Source organism: Myxocyprinus asiaticus, chromosome 12, assembly GCF_019703515.2.
Source record: "Myxocyprinus asiaticus isolate MX2 ecotype Aquarium Trade chromosome 12, UBuf_Myxa_2, whole genome shotgun sequence".
NCBI lineage: Eukaryota > Metazoa > Chordata > Actinopteri > Cypriniformes > Catostomidae > Myxocyprinus > Myxocyprinus asiaticus.
The window spans coordinates 26830276-26856398 of record NC_059355.1 but is presented as its reverse complement, the minus strand read 5'-3'; the positions used below and the strand labels follow the sequence as shown (position 1 = coordinate 26856398).

Below are 26123 nucleotides of genomic sequence, written 5' to 3'. Positions count from 1 at the left end.
TTAGATACCATAATATTTCACTAATTACATTTTTTTTTTAATGGTCTTTTAAGGCAGTAAAGACCTACAGTTAGGGCTAAACCACTGTCAACCAAAGGCAAATGTCTGCCAAACATTTTAGAAATAAATATTTCACTGAAAACACGAGAACATAATTGCTTTAAAGAATATTCCGGATTCAATACAAGTTAAACTCATTCGACAGCATATGTGTAACAATGTTGATTTCCACAAGAAATAATCTTGACTCGTCCCTCCTTTTCTTAAAAAAAAATAAAATAAGTAAAAATCAAGAATACAGTGAGGCACTTTTAAAGGTGTAAAAGGCAGAAATGTGAAGCTTATAATTTTATAAAAGCACTTACATTAATTCTTCTGTTAAAACTAATGTATTACCTGAGCTGTAAAGTTGTTTAAATTGTCATTTATAACAGTCATTTTAGGGTTTGAGGTTTGTTGACATCACATCGTCATAGCAACCAAGTTGTAAAATTGCCCTTACAAAAAAATCAGAAATAGCTGCAAACTTGCCACAAATTTGTAGCTTATTTTCACATGCAAATGAGCTTGTGATTCACCACAAATGTTTGCCAGGAGTTTGCAGCTCTTTAGCGGTAGTGGTGAACCTCTGGCAAACCTTTGGCAACAATACATTACTTCCACAAGTTTGCCATGAACTCGTGATTTTTGTAAGGGCGGCTATAACTTTACACAGAAAAGGTTAGCAAGAGATTTTATCACACTAATCTCATGTTTACCCGCACATTGTGGTTATGTGGCTATACTTTTGAAAAAGTGAGTATTTCAACGTTCAGAAATTGGCCTCCATTCTCTTCCATTGTAAGTGCCTAACTGTATCCTCGATTTTTGCTTTTTTTTTTTTTTTTAAAGAAAAGGTGGGGCAAATCAAAATAATTTTTGTGGTAATCAATATTATGTCACAAATGATGCTGATTGAGCTTAACTTGTATTGTACCCGGAATATTCCTTTAAAATTATTACATTCAAAGTCTATCCAAACACTAATATAATTGGCAAACCTAATAACTAATAATAGGACTAACAATGGCACCCTTGATAAACTAAAACAACAACATGAATTTAAAATGTTCTGACATAATGAAGGGTTTTTATTTAGCTGTTATTCTGTCATATACATAACTGCATGGGCCATTATATTTCAAGAAAAATCTGAATCATTCCCATAAGAATGGATGGATTTATTGTTGCAGCCAACCTTGAGCTTTTTAATGTATCATTCAAAGATACATGTGTTCTGTTACACCAATAACAACAATCAACAGTGAAATGTATGAAAATAATCTGGTACAGTTGTACATGGCTGCCTTTATTCATTGTGCTGAAACTTATCACAAAACTGCAGTGTCTTGATAACCAGTCATTTGTGGAGTCAAATTTATCTGAAGCACCAGGACTACACCATTAGACGTTTAATGAGTTTCAGCTGAACTAACACATCCATTTTTGACTCAATCACAAAATCATGTGACCCATTCAGCCATCTTTAGGATACACATATGGTTACTGCAATATAACCTGACATTTGCAATGAAAGTGCCATTCTGCATGGGTTACTTCTTTCCAAGTGACAATCTGTAATACAAACAGAAGATTTTGTTACAATAAAAATCAATAACTATTTTTCCTCAATACAAGTCTTTAAATAAGTAGAAAATAATGTGTTTGTAAGAAAGATTTAAAAACAATCCTACATATAGGAAGACTAGATGTGGATGGCACATTTCTAAATTGAAAAAACTAAGCTCTTACTTATTAAATGAGTCATCCTGTAGATTCAGAACCAAACTATCTGCACTCAGGTACACCTTGTTTTGTGAAGCTGCCACCTGGAAAACAACCTTCATCTGGTCAGGGCATCAAAACTTTCTGCTTTTCCAAAACTCCAATTGCACAAATGTTAAGCCAAAAAAGCCATCCAAGACCAGCTGAAGCTTGGCAGAACTACTAGTGAACATAAAATATTTACACGGTTGAGATACACATCTTTTTTTCCAAAGGGTGCAGTTTACAAAAGGATAAGTCATTAAAAAAACATGAATAAACTACCAAAAAGAATGCGAAGAACTGAAATGGAGTACAGGTGAATAATAACTTCATACCGTTTTGGCAATGTTCTGCGCTGCTCTTATTCTTCTTAGTTTAAGATAACCAGGGTTCTTTGTGACGGCCTCCCCTAACTGTGAATGAGATCAGAACACAAATCAAAAAACATCTATGACTTAAACAGAGATACAGGATCATGAATGCTCATTTGAGATATGTGGGTTCTTGGGGGCACCTAGAGTATAAATTGAAATACTTTTCTCAACAAATACATTTAATATTCACATTTATTGGCACATGATATTTAGATCAGTGAGTGTTTGGCTAATTAATACATATATGAGAAGCAGCTCATACCATTTTAGCTGCCTGGGCTTCTCCTTCAGCTTGGATGATCTTCTGCCTTTGTTCTTGTTTTGCTTTCTCCACAAAGAACTGAGCTCTCTGCGCCTCCTGCTGGGCTGGAAGACCATGCACACTCTATATTACAGTAACTGTGCACACATTGCACTACAGCACACAATAATTGAATTTGACTTACCAACTTGTTTGGCTTCCACAGCTGCTGTGTACTCCTTGCTGAAGCTCAGCTCTGTGATAGCCACATCATCGAGAATAATGTTGAAGTCCTTAGCACGCTCAAAGAGCTCCCGCCGGATAAGTAATGAAACCTACACTCAATTAGTGGTGAAGAACGCTTAGGAACAATCATTTTGTAGACTGATCTACATATTCATATACAAAGATCTACATATTCCCTTAATTTAAACACACATCCCATCAATAAGGTTTCTAAACAAGAACCTAGAGAACACTTACCTGGGCTCTTTGTGTGATTAGTTGTGAGGCATTGAACTTGGCTACCACACTCTTCAGAACTTCGTTTACAATAGATGGCAGCACACGCTCATCATAGTCCTTCCCAAGTTGCTGGTATAAGATTGGAAGGTTGGAGGCCACAGGTCGTGACAGCACACGCAAAGCGATGTTCACCATCTGCAGGTCTGACAACATCATAACAAGGATCAAAGTGGAGGTCTGACATTCTCCACAAATAATGAATGAGCAACTCTTGAACTTGGCTTAGCCAACTGCAATTAAATTAACTTAAAATCAACAATGTGAGCAAATGATTGCTTTGTTCAAATGGTCACAAAAGAACAAAAAATTTTACATGAACAAAGAATGATCAAAATAACAAGCCAAGTATGCACAATAAAAATAAGTCCAGATGTTACCTTTACTTCCTGTTAAAGATGATATTTTCCTTGGTTTGGCTCTGATATCATATATAATTGGATACTGAAACCATGGTATCCTATAAGAGCAAAAGAGCTTAATAATTGATTTTGCAGATACAAAGCATTTTATTCAGTAGGTTAAAACTTTCCTTCTATGTTACAGTAAGATAACATAAGGGGTTTGGTTATTTACAGCACCATTTATCTTTTTTAAGTGTCAATACCTGAAGTGGAGACCCTCAGAGAGGACGGTGTCCACCTGCATTCCTCCGATTCTGTTAAAGACGATTGCTCGCTGACCACCCTCCACTAAAGACAAGATCAGACAAGAGTGGTGACATTTTTCTTAAATTAAAAGTGCAAATCTGGCTTTTTAATACTGTTATAATGTGTGCAGACATAAAGGGGATAATGCTGATCAGGATTTCTTGATCAGCCCTGAATCTGCACTGTGAAAGACAGATTAACTAAAACAATGAATATAGCGATGAGCAGCAAAGAAGGATTGGATATGGGCAAAACTTGGCTAAGTTTGAAAAGAACAGATCCTTTGAATCCTTTGGATACATTTGAACAGATTTGCTGGAACAGTTTGAAGGACTGTCTTAAGTTATAGCGTCCCCTATCATTGTAAATTCATAAAATTTGGCATGTTTTCAGACTGTCATGGATTGCTATGTGTTTTAAGTTTTGTGAAGTTGGATACTGCACTGTCAAGACACAGGCCAATTAATCCTAGCACTAAATCTAAACTCAAAACTAATTTCATGCAAATAGGAAAAATGGTATAGGATGAGTTCAAAAAGTAGATTTTCTTTTCTTTTTTTTTTTTTATTAAAAATGGCGTATTGTTTTAATAGTCATTTTGGACAAACACATGACCAATAGATTTGTTAGCACTTACAGAATCAGAAGAAATCAAGAATTTTAATTCTAGCCTATACGTTTCCCGAGATACAAGATAAACGTTTATAATCAGTCATTACTGCGCCACCTTGTGGCTGATTGATGAAATATTTGATACACTGCCTCATTATGGCATCCTGAACATGTCTCTTAAATTTCATGATGATCGTCCATTCGCAATTTAAATTATTGGCAACAGAAATTTGATTGGCAGTTTGCTGCCATGTTTGTTGATTTGTTCACTTGATATTTGATATGTCAGTAAATGTAACGAAGACGCACAACACCAAATTTCAACTTCCTCAATCAAACGGTTGCAGAGTTACAAGCTTTCTTTTCTTTAAGCACTACCTATCGAAAAAATTCTGTGGAATTTTGTGAGCATTCTCATGTCCTGTTGTTAATGTGTACCAAGTTTCATGCAAATATAAATTTGCATTCAGGAGATATAGGTTATTATTAGGCTACAGCCTAGATGTAGGCTATTCAGTCAAAATGGGCCACGCTCAAAAAAAAAAAAAAAAAAAAATTTATTGCCTTATATCTGCTATATATCTGTTATATAACAAATTGACAAATCAAAAATCGGAACACAATTTTTGGTCGGGAAGGTCACTCTAGATAACGTGCCAAATTGTGTGCGAATCAGATAAACGGGAAAAAAATTGGTTTTCCAGGAAATTAAAAATGGCGGAAATCAGTCATTATGGGCAATGCTCGCAAATTTTATCTGCTTATATCTGCTAAATGAGAAATCCAAAAATTATTTTTTGTCATGAGGGTCTTGAGATAACATGCCAAATCTCATGCAAATTAGACAAACGGCCGAGGTTGAGTTCAAAGAGTAGCTTTTTTTATTTTATTTTTTATAGTCAATATGGACAAACACATGACCAATAGATTTGGTAGAACTAAATGAATTAGATGAATCAAGAATTTTATTTTAAACCTATATGGATCCTGAGATACAGTCTAAGGTAAAACATACATTCAGTCATTATAGCACCACCTTGTGGTCAATGTTCAGAAAAATGTATAAACTGCCCTCTTATGAACTCCTGAACATGTGAATTACATTTCATGACAATCAGCCATTCACTATTGAAAATATTGGCAGCTGAAATTTCATTGGCTATTTGACGCCATGTTTGTTGATTTCTTCACTCATTTTTTAAGAATATGTCAGCACTTGTACAAAAGCACCAAACCCAATTTCAACTTCCTCTATCAAACGGTTTCGGAATTATGATTTTTTTTTTTGTGCCACCTATTGGTGGAATTCTGTTAAATTGTGTGTGTACCCTCATAATGTCCTGTTGTTAATGCATACCAAGTTTCATGCAAATTGGACTTTGTGTTCAGGAGATACAGGCAATTTATTTAAAATAGTCCGCACTCAAAAAATGTATTGCCTAAAATCTGCCAAAAGAACTGACAAATCAAAAATCTGAAAACATCTTTTGGTCAATAAGGTCTCTAGATGATACAGTTGAAGTCAGAGGTTTACATACACCTTAGCCAAATACATTTAAACTCATTTTTTCACAATTCCTGACATTTAATCGTAGAAAACTTTCCCTGTCTTATGTCAGTTAGGATCACTATTTTAAGAATGGGAAATGTCAGAATAAGAGAGAATTATTTATTTCAGCTTTTATTTCTTTCATCACATTGCCTTTAAATTGTTTAACTTGGGTCAAACCTTTTGAGTAGCCTTCCACAAGCTTCTCACAATAAGAATTTTGGCCCATTCCTCCAGACGGAACTGGTGTAACTGAATCAGGTTTGTAGGCCTCCTTGCTCGCACACACTTTTTCAGTTCTGCCCAGAAATTTTCTATCGGATTGAGATCAGGGCTTTGTGATGGCCACTCCAATATCTTGACTTTGTTGTACTTAAGCCATTTTGCCACAACTTGAGGTATGCTTGGGGTCATTGTCCTTTTGGAAGACCCATTTGTGATCAAGCTTTAACTTCCTGGCTGATGTCTTGAGATGTTGCTTCAATATATCCACATAATTTTCCTTCCTCATGATGCCATCTATTTTGTGAAGTGCATCAGTCCCTCCTGCAGCAAAGCACCCCCACAACATGATGCTGCCACTCCCATGCTTCACGATTGGGATGGTGTTCTTAGGTTTGCAAGCCATGCCCTTCTTCCTCCAGACATAACGATGGTCATAATGGCCAAACAGTTAAATTTTTGTTTCATTAGACCAGAGGAAATTTCTCCAAAAAGTAAGATCTTTGTCCCCATGTGTACTTGCAAACTGTAGTCTGGCTTTTTTTATGGTTTTGGAACATTGTCTTCTTCCTTGCTAAGCAGCTTTTCAGGTTATATCCATGTAGGACTTGTTTTACTGTGGATATAGATACTTGTCTACCGGTTTCCTCCAACATCTTCACAAGGTCCTTTGCTGTTGTTCTGGGATTGATTTGCATTTTTCGTACCAAACTACATTCATCTCTACGAGACAGAATGCATCTCCTTCCTGAGCGGTATGATGACTGCGTGGGCCCATGGTGTATATACTTGCATACTATTGTTTGTACAGATGAACGTGGTACCTTCAGCCGTTTGGAAACTGCTCCCAAGGACGAACCAAGCTTGTGGAGGTCCACAATTTTTTTTCTGAGGTCTTGGCTGATTTCTCTTGATTTTCCCATGATGTCAAGCAAAGAGGCACTGAGTTTGAAGGTAAGCCTTAAAATACATCCACAGGTACACCTCCACATCAGTACACTTCCTATCAGAAGCTAATAGGCTAATTGTCTAAAGGCTTGACATCATTTTCTGGAATTTTCCAAGCTGCTTAAAGGCACAGTTAACTTAGTGTATGTAAACTTCTGACCCACTGGAATTGTGATATAGTCAATTAAAAGTGAAACAATCTGTCTGTCAACAATTGTTGGAAAAATTACTTTTGTCATGCACAAAGTAGATGTCCTAAACGACTTGCCAAAATTATAGTTTGCTAATATTAAATCTGTGGAGTAGTTAAAAAAATGTTTTTAATGACTTCGACCTAAGTGTATGTAAACTTCTGACTTCAACTGTACATGGCAAATTTTGTGCTAATCTGACAAACGGCCTAAGAGGAATTAGAAAAAGTAGGTTTTCCAGAAAATTCAACATGACGAAAATGAAATCAAGGATATACATTTTGTTTGGCTTGGAGAAAGGATTCAGAGGAAAGAAGAATTTTGATTCAAGCACTTACAGTTCCCAAATTATGAGTGAAAATGTAAATGTGCTTATAATAGCGGCAACTAGAATAGCATGTAGTTTCGCTTGCCTGAGTAGTGGGTGGGATTTGGGACCATCCCACCAAGTTTGAGATCTCTGGGCCTTACGTTTTCTGACACCCAGTTACTTTTAGAGAAGAAAAAAAAAGTTAGAAAAATAAGAAAATCAGTACAAATACAAAAGGGTTTCAGCAACTTTGGTGCTTAGACCGCTAACTAAAAGTATATTAACAATTTCACAAAAGTACAGATTTATATGCAAGTGTTGCTCTAGACTTCTGAGACTTTTAACTCTCAACTAGTAGTTTCATGTCTACTGTAAAACTTTGGCATCGAATACACTTAAATGCACTTATATTATTCTTAAGAATAATTAAAAAAATGATTTGTAGCTGGCCTGAGGACTTAGTGGGGGCAATATTATTTCGATTATAAGCTAACAATGAGACTATAAGGTAGGAAAAAAGGTTTCTGTCACATCTTGAAATAGTTAACTGAACAGACAATGTTTATCTGATAATGTAAGGAGATGCTTCTAAGACTTGATGTACCTGTGTATGTGGCTTCTTTAACTCCATAAGCGAGAGCACCAGCTCCAATCAATAACTTCAGTCCGAGTCCAGCACCCCTTGCGCCAGAGGACATGCGTCCGGCGAGATCTCTCAGGTGCTGCAGGAACCTCTGTGAGGGTACAGAATATATTCATCTCTTTAGTGTAAATTGCTTATGAAAATATTACAATATGTAAAGTACAATATGATACATTAAGAATGAAGAAGTTATGACAGGCAATGTTTTAGGGTTAAAGGAGACGACAGCGCCATCCTATGACGATTGAAGGGTATAATTAATCATATGCATAGAATTTTCTAACTTTATATTTAGTGCTTCCCAATTCAAGCATTTATAATTTGATAAATAATAATTTGAAGAGTTTATTCTGATGCAAGTCTATGGAGGAGCTACTGTGAATTAAAAACCAACCACTCATACAAGTATTTTATTGATGGTCAATCGCGAATTTACTGGAAACACAAACTTGCAAGCATGCGTCATGTCATGACTTTTTCCAGACCCACACTGATTTGTTACAGGTGAGATTAAATGTCCAAAGGTTTATAAGATCAGCTGGAATCAGCAGTTCAGTGTGGGTACTCAAATAAATAGAGCTTGTTGTCATTAATTAGTCTATTGTTAATATATAAGCTTCCTACTTAAAGATCAAATCCGACTGCGTCCATTTTAGTTTAGCTCTTTGGTAAGTGTCCAGATAGCACATACTAGTTTAATATTCAAGACATGCTTTAGTATACGTCAGGAGAACAGGCATCCAGTCATGTACACGTAACACTTAACAAGTGACCCTTCTCAAGCTGTACATTACAATGTGTGCACAGTTACCTTTTACATTATTGATCATTTACAAAAAGTGAATACAGCGATTAGCTTCTAAGTTAATAAATTAAATATGTACTCACGTTAGGCTCTTTATTTGCCATGCTTGCAGGAGCTACCCAAGGTCGTCACGGATAACTTCTGCTCCGACAAAAAGGAATTGTGGGTATTGTAGTGTTCTTGGTTAGTTTCACTGTACAACGTAAGAAACTGTTTTTATAGATTGTCATGTTTTGGACGTTATTAGATGCTTACATACTAAACGGCAAACTTAATGAAATAATAATAAAATAATTTAAATATTTAAAAAATATTGTAGATTAATAAAGGCAATAAAATCTAATTGTTTCACAATAATAATCATTTGTTTTAAAATATTACAAACTTTTGACACCACTGTGACAACCATAAAGATTACCTACAAATATATTTTAACTGGATAATGAAATGAAAATGAAATTAAACCTAGATAGTCTAAAATGAACTGTTAAGGTTGCAGTTTTGCAACTTAAAGGTACTGATGATATGACTTTAAGGACTTGCATCTTTATAAAATGTTAAGAGCTAAACAGTTCAGCTGTTTCACACAGATTGATTTTCTGATCTGACATACTTTTAATCTGAAGTGGCTTTATATTCCACTTACTGTGTGTTATGTGTCAATTCAAAGATGCCATATAACTCCTACTAAGACTAGTTGAGAGGTGTGAGAGAATGTAAACATACTAGAGTCAAATGAGAGGTACAGCACTCATTAATTCCAATATTTTAATCCGTAATTACATCATGTATTTTCAACACAGCCTATCTTACAGTTATGGCTAAAAAAACAAACAAAACAAAACAAAACGAGACCATGATTAACCACACAGACTGGCAGAAAACAGCCGATAAAGAAGCAGTGTACATTGCAGAATTAAAAGGAGAAAAGAAAAATATACAAACAGAAATGTACACAACCAGGTTGTCATGAGCATCATAGCTCTTATGTACAAGTCTTTATCTGCAATAAAACTGGTGCGATCGTTTGTCTTGAAATTGTGTTTTATTGAAATGTTCCTTATAATGCTGTTTTCACACTGCCTTTAGAAATACTCTGTATGTTGAGTGTCTCCTCTGGCTAGTAAAACCTGCAGTGATTGGGCCATCCTCTGGAGTGACAGTAAAAAAATTAAGGATTCCATGCCTCAGACGTAGAAAAGTCGTACCCGGGACGTGCTGACATGAAGGTCATCATCATAAAACTTGGTCTCTATAACAACATTACCACTGCAAGAGAGGAAATTTCATCAAGCATTAACCAAATACTATAAATATCTAATTTTAACAAATTACTGAAAATCATAACACAGCACTCGTAATCATACTTGAAAAGGGAATTTTTTAACTGCTTACGTTAAGACATTTGCAGGCATCATCTGTGACTCTGGCGCTGCTTCTATCAAAGACTGCCATGTATTTGTAGAATTAGGAATCACAAAGCCAAACTCAAAGAACCACTCTGAAAAAAGACAAAAGTATATGTGTAAGCACTTCTTGCTGTGAATAGGCATTTCTTTCTGCCAATAAGCTTTAAGTGCTTCAAATGCAGTAAGCCAACAAGAAGAAAGCATTTTCACTAACAAGCTTCCAAAAATCTCCTCATGTAATTTTTTCCAAATTTAACATGTCCAATTTTGATCTTATTAGCCAAACAAAAGGGGACTGAAAAATGTAACTTGACAAGTTAAGTCTAGCCAACCTGGTCTCATAGAATGAACGTTACTTTATATACATTTTAGCAAACTGACTTGTACATGCCGCTCTCTACATTTTGCTGCAGTTTCCTGGTGAAATGAACACTAGAGGCGCTACAACAACTGTGTGGTTTAATCATTTTCACATAAATCACGAGTAAAATTGCTGATTTTGATTTTCTTAAAACTTATTTTTCACTCTATTACTCACCCCCCGCTATGTTATGATATCAAAACACTTTCACTTTAATGCATGATTTGAAAAACGAAATATTTTAACACTTGTATTTCAGACCCACCTAAATATACAAACTTATTCCTACGTCATTAGCTTACTTGGTAGCTCACCTTCTAGAGCGTTAGACTGCCGTGGTTCGAGTCCAGCCGAAGACGCACATAAGTGAAAGTAGCATAGCAGCAACACATAATGATGTGGATGCTTCAGATAATGCGTGTTTTCTTTTTTAAATTTGTACTTAAAACACTACAGTTAGGGTTAGGTGTTGGTGTATGGGTAAGGATGTCTGTTTTGTTAAACTCTCATTTATCTTTCCAGACTCTATTGGTTAGGGTTTGGTGTTGGGTAAGGATGTCTGTTTTTTTAAACTCTCATTTATCTTTTCGGACACTATTGGTTAGGTTTAGGTGTTGGTTAAGGGTAAGGATGCTTTGTTAAACTCTCCTTTATCTTTCCGTACACTATTGGTTAGGGTTAGGTGTTGATTAAGGGTACGGATGCTTTGTTAAACTCTCATTTATCTTTTCGGACACTATTGGTTAGGGTTTGGTTTTGGGTAAGGATGTCTATTTTTTTAAATTCTCATTTATCTTTCCAGACTCTAATGGTTAGGTTTAGGTGTTGGTTAAGGGTAAGGATGCTTTGTTAAACTCTCCTTTATCTTTCCGGACACTATTGGTTAGGGTTAGGTGTTGATTAAGGGTAAGGATGCTTTGTTAAACTCTTATTTATCTTTTCGGACACTATTGGTTAGGGTTAGGTGTTGATTAAGGGTAAGGATGCTTTGTTAAACTTCCCTTTATCTTTCTGGACACTATTGGTTAGGGTTAGGTGTTGATTAAGGGTAAGGATGCTTTGTTAAACTTCCCTTTATCTTTCCGGACACTATTGGTTAGGGTTAGGTGTTGATTAAGGGTAAGGATGCTTTGTTAAACTTCCCTTTATCTTTCTGGACACTATTGGTTAGGGTTAGGTGTTGATTAAGGGTAAGGATGCTTTGTTAAACTTCCCTTTATCTTTCCGGACACTATTGGTTAGGGTTAGGTGTTGATTAAGGGTAAGGATGCTTTGTTAAACTTCCCTTTATCTTTCTGGACACTATTGGTTAGGGTTAGGTGTTGATTAAGGGTAAGGATGCTTTGTTAAACTTCCCTTTATCTTTCCGGACACTATTGGTTAGGGTTAGGTGTTGATTAAGGGTAAGGATGCTTTGTTAAACTTCCCTTTATCTTTCCGGACACTATTGGTTAGGGTTAGGTGTTGATTAAGGGTAAGGATGCTTTGTTAAACTTCCCTTTATCTTTTCGGACACTATTGGTTAGGTTTAGGGTAAAGCTGTTGGTTAGGGAGGTATGTTTCACTTATTAAAACCTCCATCTAAAATTCACCTTAAAAACCTCATCTGATTACAAACCTAATTTTTGTCCCCCCGTGTAATGAAGCACGTAATTTCAGTTTTGAAAAAATGTTGCAATGCTCACGTAAATTTCATGAGACCAAGCTGAGACTAGCATGAGGACATCAAGCACTGATATTTAATATAATCACATTTCACAAAACTATGAAGACAAGCACTGATCACAATTCAAATGGCTTTTGCATCATTAATTAGTAGTGAAAAATTTGTTGAAAATAATTTTGGGTACAACTTGGATTATCTATCTAAATGGATAGGGAATTTTTACCCAAAAAGGAAAATTCTCTCATCATTTACTCACCCTCATGCCATCCCAGATGTGTATGACTTTCTTTCTTCAGCAGAACACAAATGAAGATTTTTAGAAGAATATTTCTGCTCTGCAGGATCATAAAATGCAAGTGAATGGTGACCAGAAGCTCCGGGAAAATCACATAAAGTCAGCATTATTAGTAATCCACAAGACTCCAGTGGTTAAATCCACTGTTTTACTATAAATCTCCTCTTTCACTTTCACATTCTCTCACCATTCACTTGCATTGTATGATCCTACAGAGCTGAGATATCATTCTAAAAATCTTGGTTTGTGTTCTGCTGATGAAAGAAAGTCATACACATCTGGGATGGCATAAATGATGAGAGAATTTTCATTTTTGGGCGAACTATCCCTTTTAGAAACCTTTATATTAAAACTATTGTGGTTCAGAATATGCTAAAACATAAATTATTCAAGAACCTTAGGATGGGATATAGGATAGAATACTCAAATATTCAAATGTCAAATGTTTCAAAACGTGTTAAAAGTTACCAGTGCCTCACTTTGACATGTCTAAACTTAATGTATATATGAAACTGACACTGGTCTGAAGGTTTAAATCACCCCCTAAAACATGATGAAGAGTGTTTCATGGAATATTGTGACTATTCAAAATCTACAAGACACTAGAAGTTAATATAGGATAATATTTAGCCACTCTTTTTATCATTATTTTAGCCTTTATCCTAAATTTAGGCAGAGTTTATAGTATAAAATATTTTTAGCTATATTTTTTAATATACAAGGGTAAGACGAGCAAACATGGTTAATATTCAGTGTTGATTTCTTGATCTAAATTTATAAAGGGAAAAACAAGTGGTGAAATAAACCTTTTAAAATAATGCCATCACCTCCATTTAAACAGGATGTCAGTAAGGCACACTGGAATAATGCCATTTTTTCAGGTCCTTGCTTGAGAAGATATCACAGCTTGTCACAACATTTTGTAGATATTTCAGAACCAGACACATCTTACAAAAGGGACCTTGAATGTTGTGTTTACTATTATCAACACTATTTCCTATCATTATCAGTAGAATGTGTGGGAAAGAACCAGAACAACCTTCTAGGCACTGGCCTTTAAAGAAAACTTTTTGCTCCAGTCGGAATTTTTCCAGTTTTTCTACTGAAGAGAAATTCAGCTCTCTGGAAACAGCTTTACATTTCAGGATCTTCTTAGGAACCCGGGCTGAAAATGCACAGAAATAAATGAAACTGTTAGTTACTAGACATGGCACATTGCACCAAAAAAAAAGTGAGCTCACTAGCTATGTTTCCATTCAAGTTGCAAATGTAATTTATGATAATAAAGCCACATTTCCTTCCCATGTGTTCAAAAGAACAAAATCGTCACTTACGGATAAACTGTAAGTATATCCGGAAAAGTCAAATATGGAGTGCCATAGGGATCGGTTTTAGGGCCTCTGCCTTTCTCCTTATACGTGCTTCCCAGGGGAGATATTATCAGGAATCATGGAATAAGTTTCCACTGTTATGCCGACGATACCCTACTTCACAATTCTCCAAATTAGAGTGTATCAGTGAAATCAAAGATTGGATGCCCAGAAATTTCCTTCTACTCAATTCCGACAAAACCTCTAAAAATAGGCAACTAAAATATGATTTGACTCGTGATGGATGTTCTGTTACATCGTCTTCTACAGTGAAGAACTTAGGTGTAATATTTGATACCAATCTGTCCTTTGAAAATCTAATTTCCAATGTTTGTAGAACAGCATTCTTCCACCTAAGAAATATTGCTAAGTTACGACACATGCTCTCTGTTGCTGATGCTGAAAAACGAATTCATGCGTTCATGACATCAAGACTAGATTATTGTAATGCATTAAAAGGAGGATGTCCTGCAAGTTCAATAAATACATTTCAACTGGTTCAAAATGCAGCAGCCAGAGTGCTGACTAGAACCAAGAAATATGATCATATTAGCCCCATTTTATCGTCGTTACATTGCCTACCTGTTAAATTTCGTATTATTTTAAAATTTTGTTAACTACGCACAAAGCTTTGAATGGTCTAGCTCCGCAGTACTTAAGTGACCTTCTACCACGTTATATTCCATCACGTTCATTATGATCGCAAACTTCTGGCCTATTAATAGTTCCTAGAATATCAAAATCCACAAAAGGAGGTAAATCCTTTTCCTATTTGCCTCCTAAACTATGGAATAGTCTCCCTAACACTGTTCTGGATGCAGACACACTCACTCACTTTAAGTCTAGACTAAATACTCATCTATTTAGCCAGGTATACACCCTAATTTATCCATCAACTCACAATTAAGCTGCTTTAGTTAGGTCTGCCGGAACCAGAAACATTTATCATTATCTATAACTCTGCAAAAAATTGAATGGCATCTACACTAATGTTATTCTATTTGTTTCCCTGTCTCAACCTGGGGATTCATATCCTGAGGTTACCAGAGCTGGCCAAATCCAGCTGTGTTCCTGCTTGGTGTCGGACTCCGTTGCTACGTGTCTCTGAGTGATGATGACTAAATGCAGCCGGTGCCAGTCAGACATCACTTCAATCAATTGCGATGGACTTCAGAGGATGAACTGATGCCAACTCCAACCATAAGACATGGGATACTTCAAATGCCACTGCCTAAACCTGGGACTTAGGATAGACCTCACCGAAATGACCTGCCGGTTGAACTGCGATGCACCTGTCTGATCTCTGCCAGCATCACCTTGGTCTAATGATGGACTACACTCTTAAAATGGAATGCATATGCTATCAATTAATTGCCAACAAAAGCCTTCATCAGCCAACTAACAAAGGACAACTGCATCTATGTGAACTTCTGCAGTTAATCTAGGATGAACTTCAAAGACATTAGTCATTAATCTTACAGTTCATACAAAATCTTTGTTTAAACACTGGCCCTTAACACTTACTTAGTTTACTCATTTTAAACCATGATTTGCACTGCACATAAATAACTAATATTGGCATTACATTCATGCTGTTTAGCCAGAGGGGAACTGACCCCCACAGTGAGCCTGGTTTCTCCCAAGGTTATTTTTCTCCATTAACCAACATCTTATGGAGTTTTGTGTTCCTTGCCACAGTTGCCTTCGGCTTGCTCACTGGGGTTCTAAATACAATTATTATTGAATTATTTATTTATATACACAATTTACAATCATATTTAATCAAACTACACAATGATGACTCTAAGACTTTATAGATATTACAGTTTCTTTTTCTGTAAATACATGATTTTCTGTCAAGCTGCTTTGAAACGATGTGTGTTGTGAAAAGCGCTATACAAATATGCCTCTTCTATTAATAAAATACTCGCAGTTTAGAGCACACACACAAAACACTGTAAAGAACTTGTCTCATGTCTGGGAACGACAGCACGTCACACAGTTCTAGGAGCAATCTATGTGTGTGTGTGCATTCCTCCATCCTCATGACTTTATCATGCAATTTATAATACATTTTTCAAAAGTGTCAATAAACCTGCTCTTCGGCCACAGGTCAAGTTTGTATTCGACTTATCTGCTCTGCATGCTCTTTGCAGGCTTTGGATTCCAGGACACCATCATTTCAGGATGACCAGAGCAACATTTCAGATGAGATAACTGGTCCACTGGTTAGTCCAGTTATGAGTGAATAATTCAGTCACATGACTTTTTGTATGCGCATATTGTAATAAATTCACTAAGAGTGTATTTTGATAAATGTGTTTCCATCATAGTTTATGCGCATTTCTTCTTATTGAATAAAAAAAAGTTCCACCTCAAGTGAGCGTATATGTGTGCATTTTGGAAATTTTATTCACATCTTGGTGTTTCCATCCAGCAGTTTTTATGCGATATCACAAAATGTGCAGTAAAATACATGGATGGAAACCCAACTACTGACATCACTACAAAGGGCAGTGAAGTAGTGGACATCAGAGAAGAATTAGATTAGCTCATTCAGTAAATGTTTTAAATCTTTGATGCAATGTAATGCTGAGAACCACAAACCTTCATGTTCTACTCCAGGAAGGGAGAGGTCTTCAGTTCCCTGCCAGAGAACCTTCCCTGTCTCTGCATCTCGAAGATTCATCCAGTTTCTAAAGACAAGTTAAGGCATACTGAACAGAATGACAAATATGTCCTCTTATTTCAGGACCATCATTGTAGAAAACAGGAAAAGATAAAAAGATGCACTTGTATCTCAATGGGGTATATGACTTAGAGGTCCACACCAATTTGATCAATAGAATTCAAATTTAGTGTTGGGTTCATTAGGCTTAATGTCCTCAGCATTCAGGAGCAATAATGCAATTACAAAAGACAGTCTGATAAATACAATAAAATTGGATCCAAGTACCCCTATGTTAAGAGCTAACTGAAAAAGGCCACACTCTAAGTCTAAAAACAGCCTGATCTGTCTGCTGGACAATGGTTTGTGACAATGCACTGTAGTACTCTGTGTCAATGGCATCTGACTTCATCTTCAGACCACCTGTATGAGCCGTTTAGGCTGCTAGACCACACTCACAATGAGGCTGCATGTGTCAATACAGGTGCACGGCACATGCCCTAGTTACCAACCCCCTGAGACCTCAGTCAGGACTGCACAAGTGTGCTACATGTATCACTAATCCTAATCTATCTCTCAAGCATTAATAGCAACACATAAATACTCCGTACCACTTCCAAATCCTTAAGTTTTACCTTTTGGAATTATACGGATAAACATCAAAATAATTTATTCAAATTTGTATAATCTTGGTAAGACAGTTGCCCTATTACAAATTATTATATTTGTATTACATACTAATTACATAGTTTCCGTCTCATTTATATGGTGACTAGATTTTAGATGGAACTATTGTGTGACATTAAATACTTCAAATGAATCCCGAGACATAAATCACCAATGGTATTCATTCTCAGTCCTGAATTATATGCTACTGAAGCCTTATTTATACAATGGAAGAAGACAAACTTTTTTCTCCTGAACAAACTAAAGCACCCTAGGCAAACTAAGCCTGTGTTTATGCTATGTGGAATGCTTTTTTATTATTATTATTATTAGTTTGTTGAGGAAAATACTGTAAATAAAGAACATTAGGTCCAAACTACCAACCATCAACGCTCTTTGACCAGCCGAGTTTCTTGGTCAAGAATTTCTGGGATGTGCGCAAACAGAAGAAATATCACCAAATGACTACCATAGCAGAACAAACACATCAGTGAATTTTGTAATAATATTTATACAAACTAAAAGACGCCTGTTCATACAGTAAATATACTGTAAATTAGCCTTTAGCACATGAGCAGAACTGGACCAAATTCAACCAAGAGGTGGTATTTGACTGAAATAATACCACCTCTTTATGGAGGAAGTGTACACAATAAAAACATCTGATTCTCTATAAACTGAGCACTTTCATAATCATACTAATCTATTGGCAATCTGAAGGCTTATGGACTTGGTGCATAAATCAAGTAAATCGGTTATAACGGCAAGAGGTATATTCCGATTTATAATCCGATAATTCCACTTAATTTCTGCCCCGTTTTAATTTATTTATTTGGCATGATATATTTCACTCTGAATTTTAGACTCAACAAATTAGGACAAATGAGGATGCTTTAAAACAGTAACTACTGACTTATAGGGTTAGTTCATCCAAAAAAGATATTTCTCTTATGATTTACTCACCCTCATGCCATCCCAGATGTGTATGCCTTTCTTTCTTCTGCGGAACAAAAATTAAGATTTTTAGAAGAATATTTCTGCTCTGTAGGTCCTCACAATGCAAGCGAATGGGTGCCAAAATTGTGAGGCTTCAAAAAGCACATAAAGGCAGCATAAAAGTAATCCATACGACTCCACATCTTCAGAATTGATATAATAGGTGTGGGTGAGAAACAGATCAATAATTAATTCCTTTTTTGCTAGAAATTCTTCTCCCTGCCCAGTAGGGGGCAATATGCATGAACAATGTGAATCACCAAAAACACAAGAAGAAGAATGTGAAAATGAAAGTTAAAGTGGAGTTTTTGTTTGTACTGGATTTTATTGCCATATCAGCTTCAAATCTATTTCATGGCAAATACAGGAAGTAATCAAACAACTGATAAATCCAACACATTTTGTAAAAAATAAAATAATATACACATAAAATGGAAAGGTTAATCAATCCTATAAAATATGTCAATTCTATAAAAGATACTTTAACTGTACTTGTGATACAAATTCTAAAAGTTTTTCTGGGCAAATCTTACAAAACAAGTCTTTCAAAGTATTTCCTGATAAAAATCGTTGTCTCATGACATTAAAGACAGGGCAGACCCAAAGCATATGTTTTAAAGTCAGAGTGGTATCACAATATTGGCATTTTGGTGATTCTTCCCCTTCAGTAAATACCCATGGGTCAGTCTGGTATGGCCTATAATATATATAGTAATTTTGTACTACGCTGCATACCAAAGTTCCAGCTTGTTAAACTCTGAACCGTGAATTCGTACGACAAGAGGATGCCTGACCAATGGGAGACCGAAATGTCACACGCTGACCTCTTGGCTCAATTCAAAGGATACATATTTCAAAACTGTGAGATTTATTGTTGCAAGAAAGCGAGTAGACAATATACTAGGACATTTTTATATAATATTATTTGTTATTTACTGTATTATTTACTTACACCAGAAGCCCTCCCGCGTGACATCATATCCTGGTTCGTTGTGCTGTCCGAAAAATTCGCATGTTCAAAGACTAGTGTGACCGCCCCTTTAGGCTGCACAATAGTGGTTAAAATGATAATGATTATTTTGCTCAAAATTTTTAGCACAATTATTAATCGCGATTTTTCTGCCCAATCGCACAAACCAAACTGAACTCAGAGCACAGCTGTTCTGAAATTCATAATGAGAGCATGAGATGGAATTCATGTCGATCCAGCACAGAACTGCTGTAACACCTTACTGCATAGGAAGTTTATTCAGCATACTTGCTGCCTAATCTTAATGGCTTTTAACCGACAGCACTGTTGAATGAATGGAACTCTTATGGAAACGGGTCTCAGAACAGTTTGAAAGACACCTGACTTTCATCCTACCTCCGTATAGTTTCCGAAAGCATCATTTTCCATCTTTTTAATGTGAGCCTCGTGTAATGAAAGCGGTGCACATATGATACTCAAACTATTGCTGCTCTGTATTTCAACGCATGCTTGAATGTGAATTATGGTGCCAAATGAATGTGGCGAACTTCTGAAGAGAGCGTGAATGGTCAGTTGAGTTATAGCTTGTGATTTGGTCTGTCATCTGTAGACACAGCCTATAATAAAAATGAGTAACAATTTGCAACTTTACCTGGCTGATAATTTCTGTTTGCTAGCTCACTAATATCGCAAATGGTTATGCTTAATTAACTGCGAGAGGCAGAAACCATGATCGCAGTTAAAATAAGATTAATTGTGCATCCCTATATAATGTGCTTTTTTCCCCACTTTTTTCTAACATTTTCTGCGGACCCCCTAGCACCCCCTTGCGGGTCCGTGGACCCCAGTTTGAAGACCCCTGTGTACACTTAATTGTGTCTATATTTGAAAGGATAAATGTATCTTTTTCCAATGACAGGATTCTTCCCGTTCCGCTTGCCATTTATTAAACATATAGTTGTTAAATAAGGGCTTGAGGTCTGAAGGTGGGATTTGGCACTCTCTAATTCTTTCCGTGAGAGCTTTTTTAGCAACATTGTCTGCTTGCTTGCTCACTGCCAAAAAGTCCGCTATGTCCTGGAATCCAACAGAAGCTTGTGTTGTAATAGTGTCTCTGTAGCTGATTTGCTTTTATTATATATAAACAGTAATGGGATGATCTGACTTCATAGATTCCAGTGCTTGAAGGCAGGATTTTGAGTCAGTGAATACTATGAAGTTCCATTCTTCTGCATTTTCTATATGTTCTATAGCAAGGAGTAGAGCATGGGCTTCAGCTGTAAAAATGGAACTTTGGCCTGGGATGCGAATGCCATAGTGCTGGTGACCGATAACTGCTGCTGCAGATACACCATTGTCTATTTTTGACCCATCTGTGTATATAGATTTATGATTGGGGAAAAGGCTTCTTATGTCAAAGATATGCTGTTGATATATATGTGGAACATTTTCAGCCTTCTTATTACAGGTCAATTCAAGATTGATGCATAACTTTAAACTCCAAAGGGGAATTGGGCAGAAGTGAGTCTGGCTTAGAATGTCAAGATTTATGTCCATGTTTTCTAGATGAGGTCTGATGCATATTCCAAAGGGCATGATATGCTTGGGTCATACAAATGCAAATACTGTGGGTGGAAGATTGGCATGTAGGCTGGGTTGTGTTGGTTTGTCTTTATCTTAACTGCAAACTGAATAGCTAATTTCAGATGTCTAATTTAAAGAGGTGGTTCATTTCCTTCTGTGTAAAGACTTTGTACAGGAGAACTCCTGAAAGCCCCAAAGGCAAGTCTCAAACCTTGATAATGCACAGTATCAAGCATTTATAGGCACGATTTTCTGGCAGATCCGTAAACTATACTTCCATAATCCAGTCAGGAGCGGACCAACAGTCTGTAGAGCTGCAAAAGGACAGTGCAATCTGCATCCCATTTTGTTTTTGCTTGTACTTTATTAATGTCCAAAGCTTTTAAGCATCTGCTCCATAGAGATTTTATATATGGGATGAAAGTCATTTTGTTACCCAGGAGTAGTCCTAGAAATTTAGCTTCTTTAACAACTTTGATAGGCTCTTCATCAATGAACAGTTCCAGGTCATGATGCAAGGACCGCAGAAGGCAGAAATGAACACATATAGTTTGGGAGAATCCAAAGCCAAGTTAGAGTGGAGACTGACTAAGCAGGGAAGATAATTTATAGTAAAAAAGGACTTAAATATTGATCTGTTTCTCACCCACACCTAACATATCGCTTCTGAAGATATGGATTTAACCACTGCAGTCTTATGGATTACTTTAATGCTGACTTATGTGATTTTTGGAGCTTCAAAATTTTGGCATCCATTCACTTGCATTGTATGGACCAAAAGAGCTGATCAAGAAAGGCATGCACATCTGCGATGGCATAAGGGTGAGTAAATGACAAGAGAATTTTCATTTTTGGGTGAACTATCCCTTAAAGTGCTAGGCTCAGCAACTGATCACAACTGCATTTAAGATAAGTGGTGACAGATGTCTGTAGGATCACACCTGCTGAGCACACCAGTGACAAGCCAAGAGAGTCACAGGGGAGAGACGCTTTTCCTCACAAACACTGCCACAGTCTAGGTAATTAGTCCCCCCAGTGCCACTGCTTTCATGGAAGCCACATTAATTTTAAAAATGTAATCCATTGTTACACATTGTTGCCATTTACAGTCTGTTGTTATTGGTGCAAAAGAGCAATGGAAAAGGTGTCAAAAGCATCACGGATCAGTACATAAAACAAATCACTTTATGCTGCTTTATTTTAAAATTGTGGCTGTGGATCTCTCTCAAAGAGGTTAAGGCTTCATGCTGACGCTTTACACACACACACACAAACTAGAATGCAGGACACAAAATCCACACTCCCTCCAAATTCTATATGTGCACTGCTCTTTACTTTCTGAAAACTTCTACTGCATGGCCAGCTTTCACTGTTACAGAATATGTCAAACAGTAAATGAACCAGCTAAATATTTTGCTATAGCACTTCTAACACAGAGTCTGGCAAAGGCTACGAGATCTGTGTTTTTTCATGTTTTAAGTCATTGGATTTTGTAGTCACTCAAGGGGATGGTGCTTTGCACACCGTAGTCACAACTGGAGCACACTGGGGTAAAAACCACACAAGGTTGATGAGGCCTGGAGATAAAATTGCAGGACAGTCTTTGAAAATCAGTCTATGTTGCGCAACTATATTGTGCTAGATTCACGCTAATATAAAGAGATGTGCTATCCTAAGATGGCACATATTTGGTGGTTTTTGCATGGAAGCAGCTGAGCTCAAACTTACATACATTGCATTACATGTCTGAATTTCTTATCCATAAACTCAAGTCCAAGTCTATCTCTTTCAGATTTGACAATATTTTTGTCCATTATCATTTTCCACAGCTTCGCCCCATGTGAGGAGCATAAGGCAGCAAATCCATGTCCTTTCAAATCAAGGATTTAAGAATTACCAGCCAGTAAGACACACGCTTGCTTTTTCAGAGAAGGTCACAGAGGGCAGACCTATTTCTACTTTAAGTATTAAAAGAACAGAGTACACCAAGATTGACAGGTCAGACCAAATGTTCCAGAACTGTCTGTTTCTCAAACCACTTTCCCCCCATATGAAACGCTCTGGTACTAGTACCATTACTCTTGTAAGATTTACAGAGCCAATTATAGAAACACTAGCCAATGTTATGTAATGGTGATGGCAGGCACAAACTGTGTGAGGAGATTTCACCTGGCTAATGCAGCTGATCCCAAGAATCAGGTGCCTGTCACAATGTCGTAGTTTCCTGAGGCCTATGTGAACCTGAACAGAACTTTCAGCTTTAACGCGAACTACGGCACTCTACAGTTAGTTACTGATACTAAAATGCTCAATAATATGTAAAACGTGTCCAAAATCAAATAAGCACCATTAGATTGCTTTGAAAGTACATGCACTGAAATGTTTAACTAATTTATAACTGTGCCAGTAAATTACTAATTATATGCCAGTAACAACAACAACAAAAACATGTATGAACACCAGTAAAAATAAGCATATATACTCTATATCTCTAGATTATGGAATAAGAGTACGTAATCTGGATTAGGGAAGTTTAAGACATTTTACAGAACCCTTTAAACATTAAATAGGAATTAAATTACTTACTCACAAAGAGTTTTAACGCATCAATGGATGTTAAAAAGTGTTAAAACAAGGTGCAGGTATCTGAAAATCCGAAATTTGCTATTCGCTGACAACCTGACACCAAGGATGATGATACATAGCTTTTAAACACAATAAAACCCATTTGGGTTTAAAGATGGATATGGTTGAAATTGATATCAGGCAGATATTACAAAATCATACCTAAGACAGCATAATATGATATCACAGAGATACATGTTACTAGTCCACATCCCTCTGCCCTGCTGACTCCGAAACAAACCTCTCAAACAGAATCCCACCTGGCTTCATAATGGCTCCTTTCGTTGCCTAACATAGACATAGACACGAAATTTGACAGCTAGTTACGATTTAAAGTTATCTGACTACGAGGTTTGCAGCTATCAGGCTAATCTGTCCCAGCATCACTTAAGGATACAGTTTAAACCCCTTCAAAATCTCCTTCGCTCTGTCTTCCTTCGAAGACATCTTTTCCTCCGTATCTTCAGCTTCAGCAGATGAAAAAAGACGAATTAAAACGTTTCGGCGAAGAATAACTAATAGATATCGTCCAAAAAAGCTTGTTAATTACAAAAACAAAAATCCAGCCCGATAAAGCTTTTAGATAGTTAGAGAGAGATCCAGCATTCATCTGAACGGATACACTTGATCCGCTCACACTACTGTAAATAGACTTTGTGGGAGATTGACAGTTGACTCAGCCAATCATTTTGCGGGCCTCTGAAGGCCTGGATTAAAATGCACCAATCACAGCCGAGAAACAAGGACCAGGGAGGGTATGCGGTTGCGTAGGGACGCGTCACTGATGGCAACCTAGAGCCCTGTGGCCAGAGCCCTTCTATCAACCTGATTCTAAAAGGTTAGCAAAACAATGCATAACGCGGCGGTCTACTGGCGAGGAGACCAGAGGCAGTTTTCTTTTTAAATAATGGATGTCTATGGAGGCGATGCTTCAGTGTGTTAACTAAACTGCTTTTGTGAGGAAACAGCTAATCAATTAATTAATTGACCACATGTCCGCTAATCTTCAACATTGTTTTACACAAAATTAGAATTTTTGACTGAAATATGTGTGGAGTTTATTACGATAAAATTGCTGTTTTGTAAGAGAATACGCGGACAATTTTGCGATAGGTACGTGTCAGTTTACGACTCTTCCTATTCTTTTGTATAGTATCCGCAAACGGTGACTTACTGTCGTAACACGCTAGTTGTCCGTTACGCTCTCTCCTATGGTAAAAACGGGAAGATTGTGATATATATATAGAAGATCTCTGCTCAAACGTCCTTCGAAGGCAGATGAACGGAAGCGCACGAGAGACAAAAAGTTGTCTGTACTTTTTTTTTTTATCTCTGGAAATTTAAGACGCCTCGCTGAGCCTGAAGGGAAGAACACATAAATAGGGCGCAGATGAATAATGCTCCATTTATTTGTAGTGGACGATGAGTGAGTCCTGCGTGCGAACATGCAGTTTCTCCCAGTATGTAATCCACGAAACAGTAATGTCTTCTTAAGGGAGCCTCTGTGGGGCAAAAAATATTTTTTGATGGGCTATTGTTATGATTTGATGGTGCAGCTATCATTATGAGGACTCTCCATAGACATAATTATTTTTATACTGTATGAACTATAGATTATATCCCCTACCCCTAAACCTAACCCTCACAACAAACATTCTGCATGTTTACATTTTCAATAAAATATCGTTTAGTATGTTTTTTAAGCGATTTAAATTATGAGGACACTAGAAATGTCCTCATAAACCACATTTATAGCATAATACCCTTGTAATTACCAGTTTGTAACCTAAAAAAAGTCCTCGTAAACCACATAAACCTGACCCCCCCCCCCCCCCCCCCCCCACACACACACACACACCCCGATCTCCTTACCCTACCCCTAAACCTAACCCTGACAGAAACCTTTTTGCATTTTTACATAAAAAAAAAAAAAAAAACTTAGTTTAGTATATTTAATAAGCCATTTCCCTCGTGGGGACCGCTGGCTGGGCCCCACAAGGTAGGTAATCTCAGGTTTTACTATTCTTGTGGGGACATTTGGTCCCCACAATGTAGTATAATCATACACACACACACACACACACACACACACACACACACACACACACACACACACACAGGTTTGTTTCACTATATAAGTGAGGACATCTCATAGACTTCCACTGATTTCATAGCAGGCTAATGCTATTTTCTATTCCCTAACCTTAACCCCACCCCTGAACCTAACTCTCACAGAAACCTGTGCATATACAGGGGGTATAAATAGTAAATCCAGAGAAACTGATCATTTTGAAGTGGTCTCTTAATTTTTTTTTTCCAGAGCTGTATGTAGATTTAAAGCTAAACATGATCTGGCTGATTTACGGGCCTTTTTACTAGTGAGGACCACCTAAAATGTCTTCACTAGTGGGTTTTCAACAAGTTTTACAATATTAGTGTGGACATTTTCAAAAATTATAAACCCAACCCTCACAAAAAAAACTTTCTGCATTTTTACATTTTCAAAAAAACTTTGTTTAGTATGTTTTTTTAGCGATTTGAATTATGGGGACACTAGAAATGCCCTCATAAATCACATTTATAGCATAATACCCTTGTAATTACCAGTTTGTAACCTAAAAAAAAGTCTTTGTAAACCAC

At 36.7% G+C, this 26123-nt stretch overlaps 2 protein-coding genes across 5 annotated transcripts; both read right to left on the bottom strand.

Moving 5' to 3' along the window:
- Positions 1-1205: 1205 nt before the first annotated feature.
- LOC127449659 (prohibitin-2-like) lies at positions 1206-9036 on the bottom strand. 2 transcript variants are annotated; one of them, XM_051713207.1, is made up of 11 exons: positions 8957-8972; positions 8030-8159; positions 7529-7605; positions 3551-3635; positions 3324-3403; positions 2905-3089; positions 2627-2756; positions 2443-2546; positions 2142-2219; positions 1792-1868; positions 1206-1614 (listed from the first exon to the last, which is right to left on the bottom strand). In XM_051713207.1, exons 3-11 carry the CDS (start codon positions 7554-7556, stop codon positions 1593-1595), a joined length of 789 nt encoding a protein of 262 aa, XP_051569167.1. In that variant the 5' UTR covers positions 7557-7605; positions 8030-8159; positions 8957-8972; the 3' UTR covers positions 1206-1592. The 2 variants fall into 2 exon arrangements, with proteins under 2 accessions (XP_051569167.1, XP_051569166.1); XM_051713206.1 differs by lacking the exon at positions 7529-7605 and having other exon boundaries at positions 8957-9036.
- A 581-nt stretch (positions 9037-9617) lies between these two features.
- LOC127449383 (retinal rod rhodopsin-sensitive cGMP 3',5'-cyclic phosphodiesterase subunit delta) lies at positions 9618-24129 on the bottom strand. Of its 3 annotated transcripts, none has more exons than XM_051712750.1 (6): positions 23028-23862; positions 18272-18308; positions 16582-16670; positions 13644-13769; positions 10269-10374; positions 9618-10142 (listed from the first exon to the last, which is right to left on the bottom strand). In XM_051712750.1, the coding sequence occupies exons 3-6, from the start codon at positions 16661-16663 to the stop codon at positions 10061-10063; spliced, it is 396 nt and encodes a 131-aa protein (XP_051568710.1). In that variant the 5' UTR covers positions 16664-16670; positions 18272-18308; positions 23028-23862; the 3' UTR covers positions 9618-10060. The 3 variants fall into 3 exon arrangements, with proteins under 3 accessions (XP_051568710.1, XP_051568709.1, XP_051568708.1); XM_051712749.1 differs by lacking the exon at positions 23028-23862 and adding an exon at positions 19257-21329; XM_051712748.1 differs by lacking the exons at positions 18272-18308; positions 23028-23862 and adding an exon at positions 23881-24129 and having other exon boundaries at positions 9619-10142.
- Between the last annotated feature and the right edge of the window lie 1994 nt (positions 24130-26123).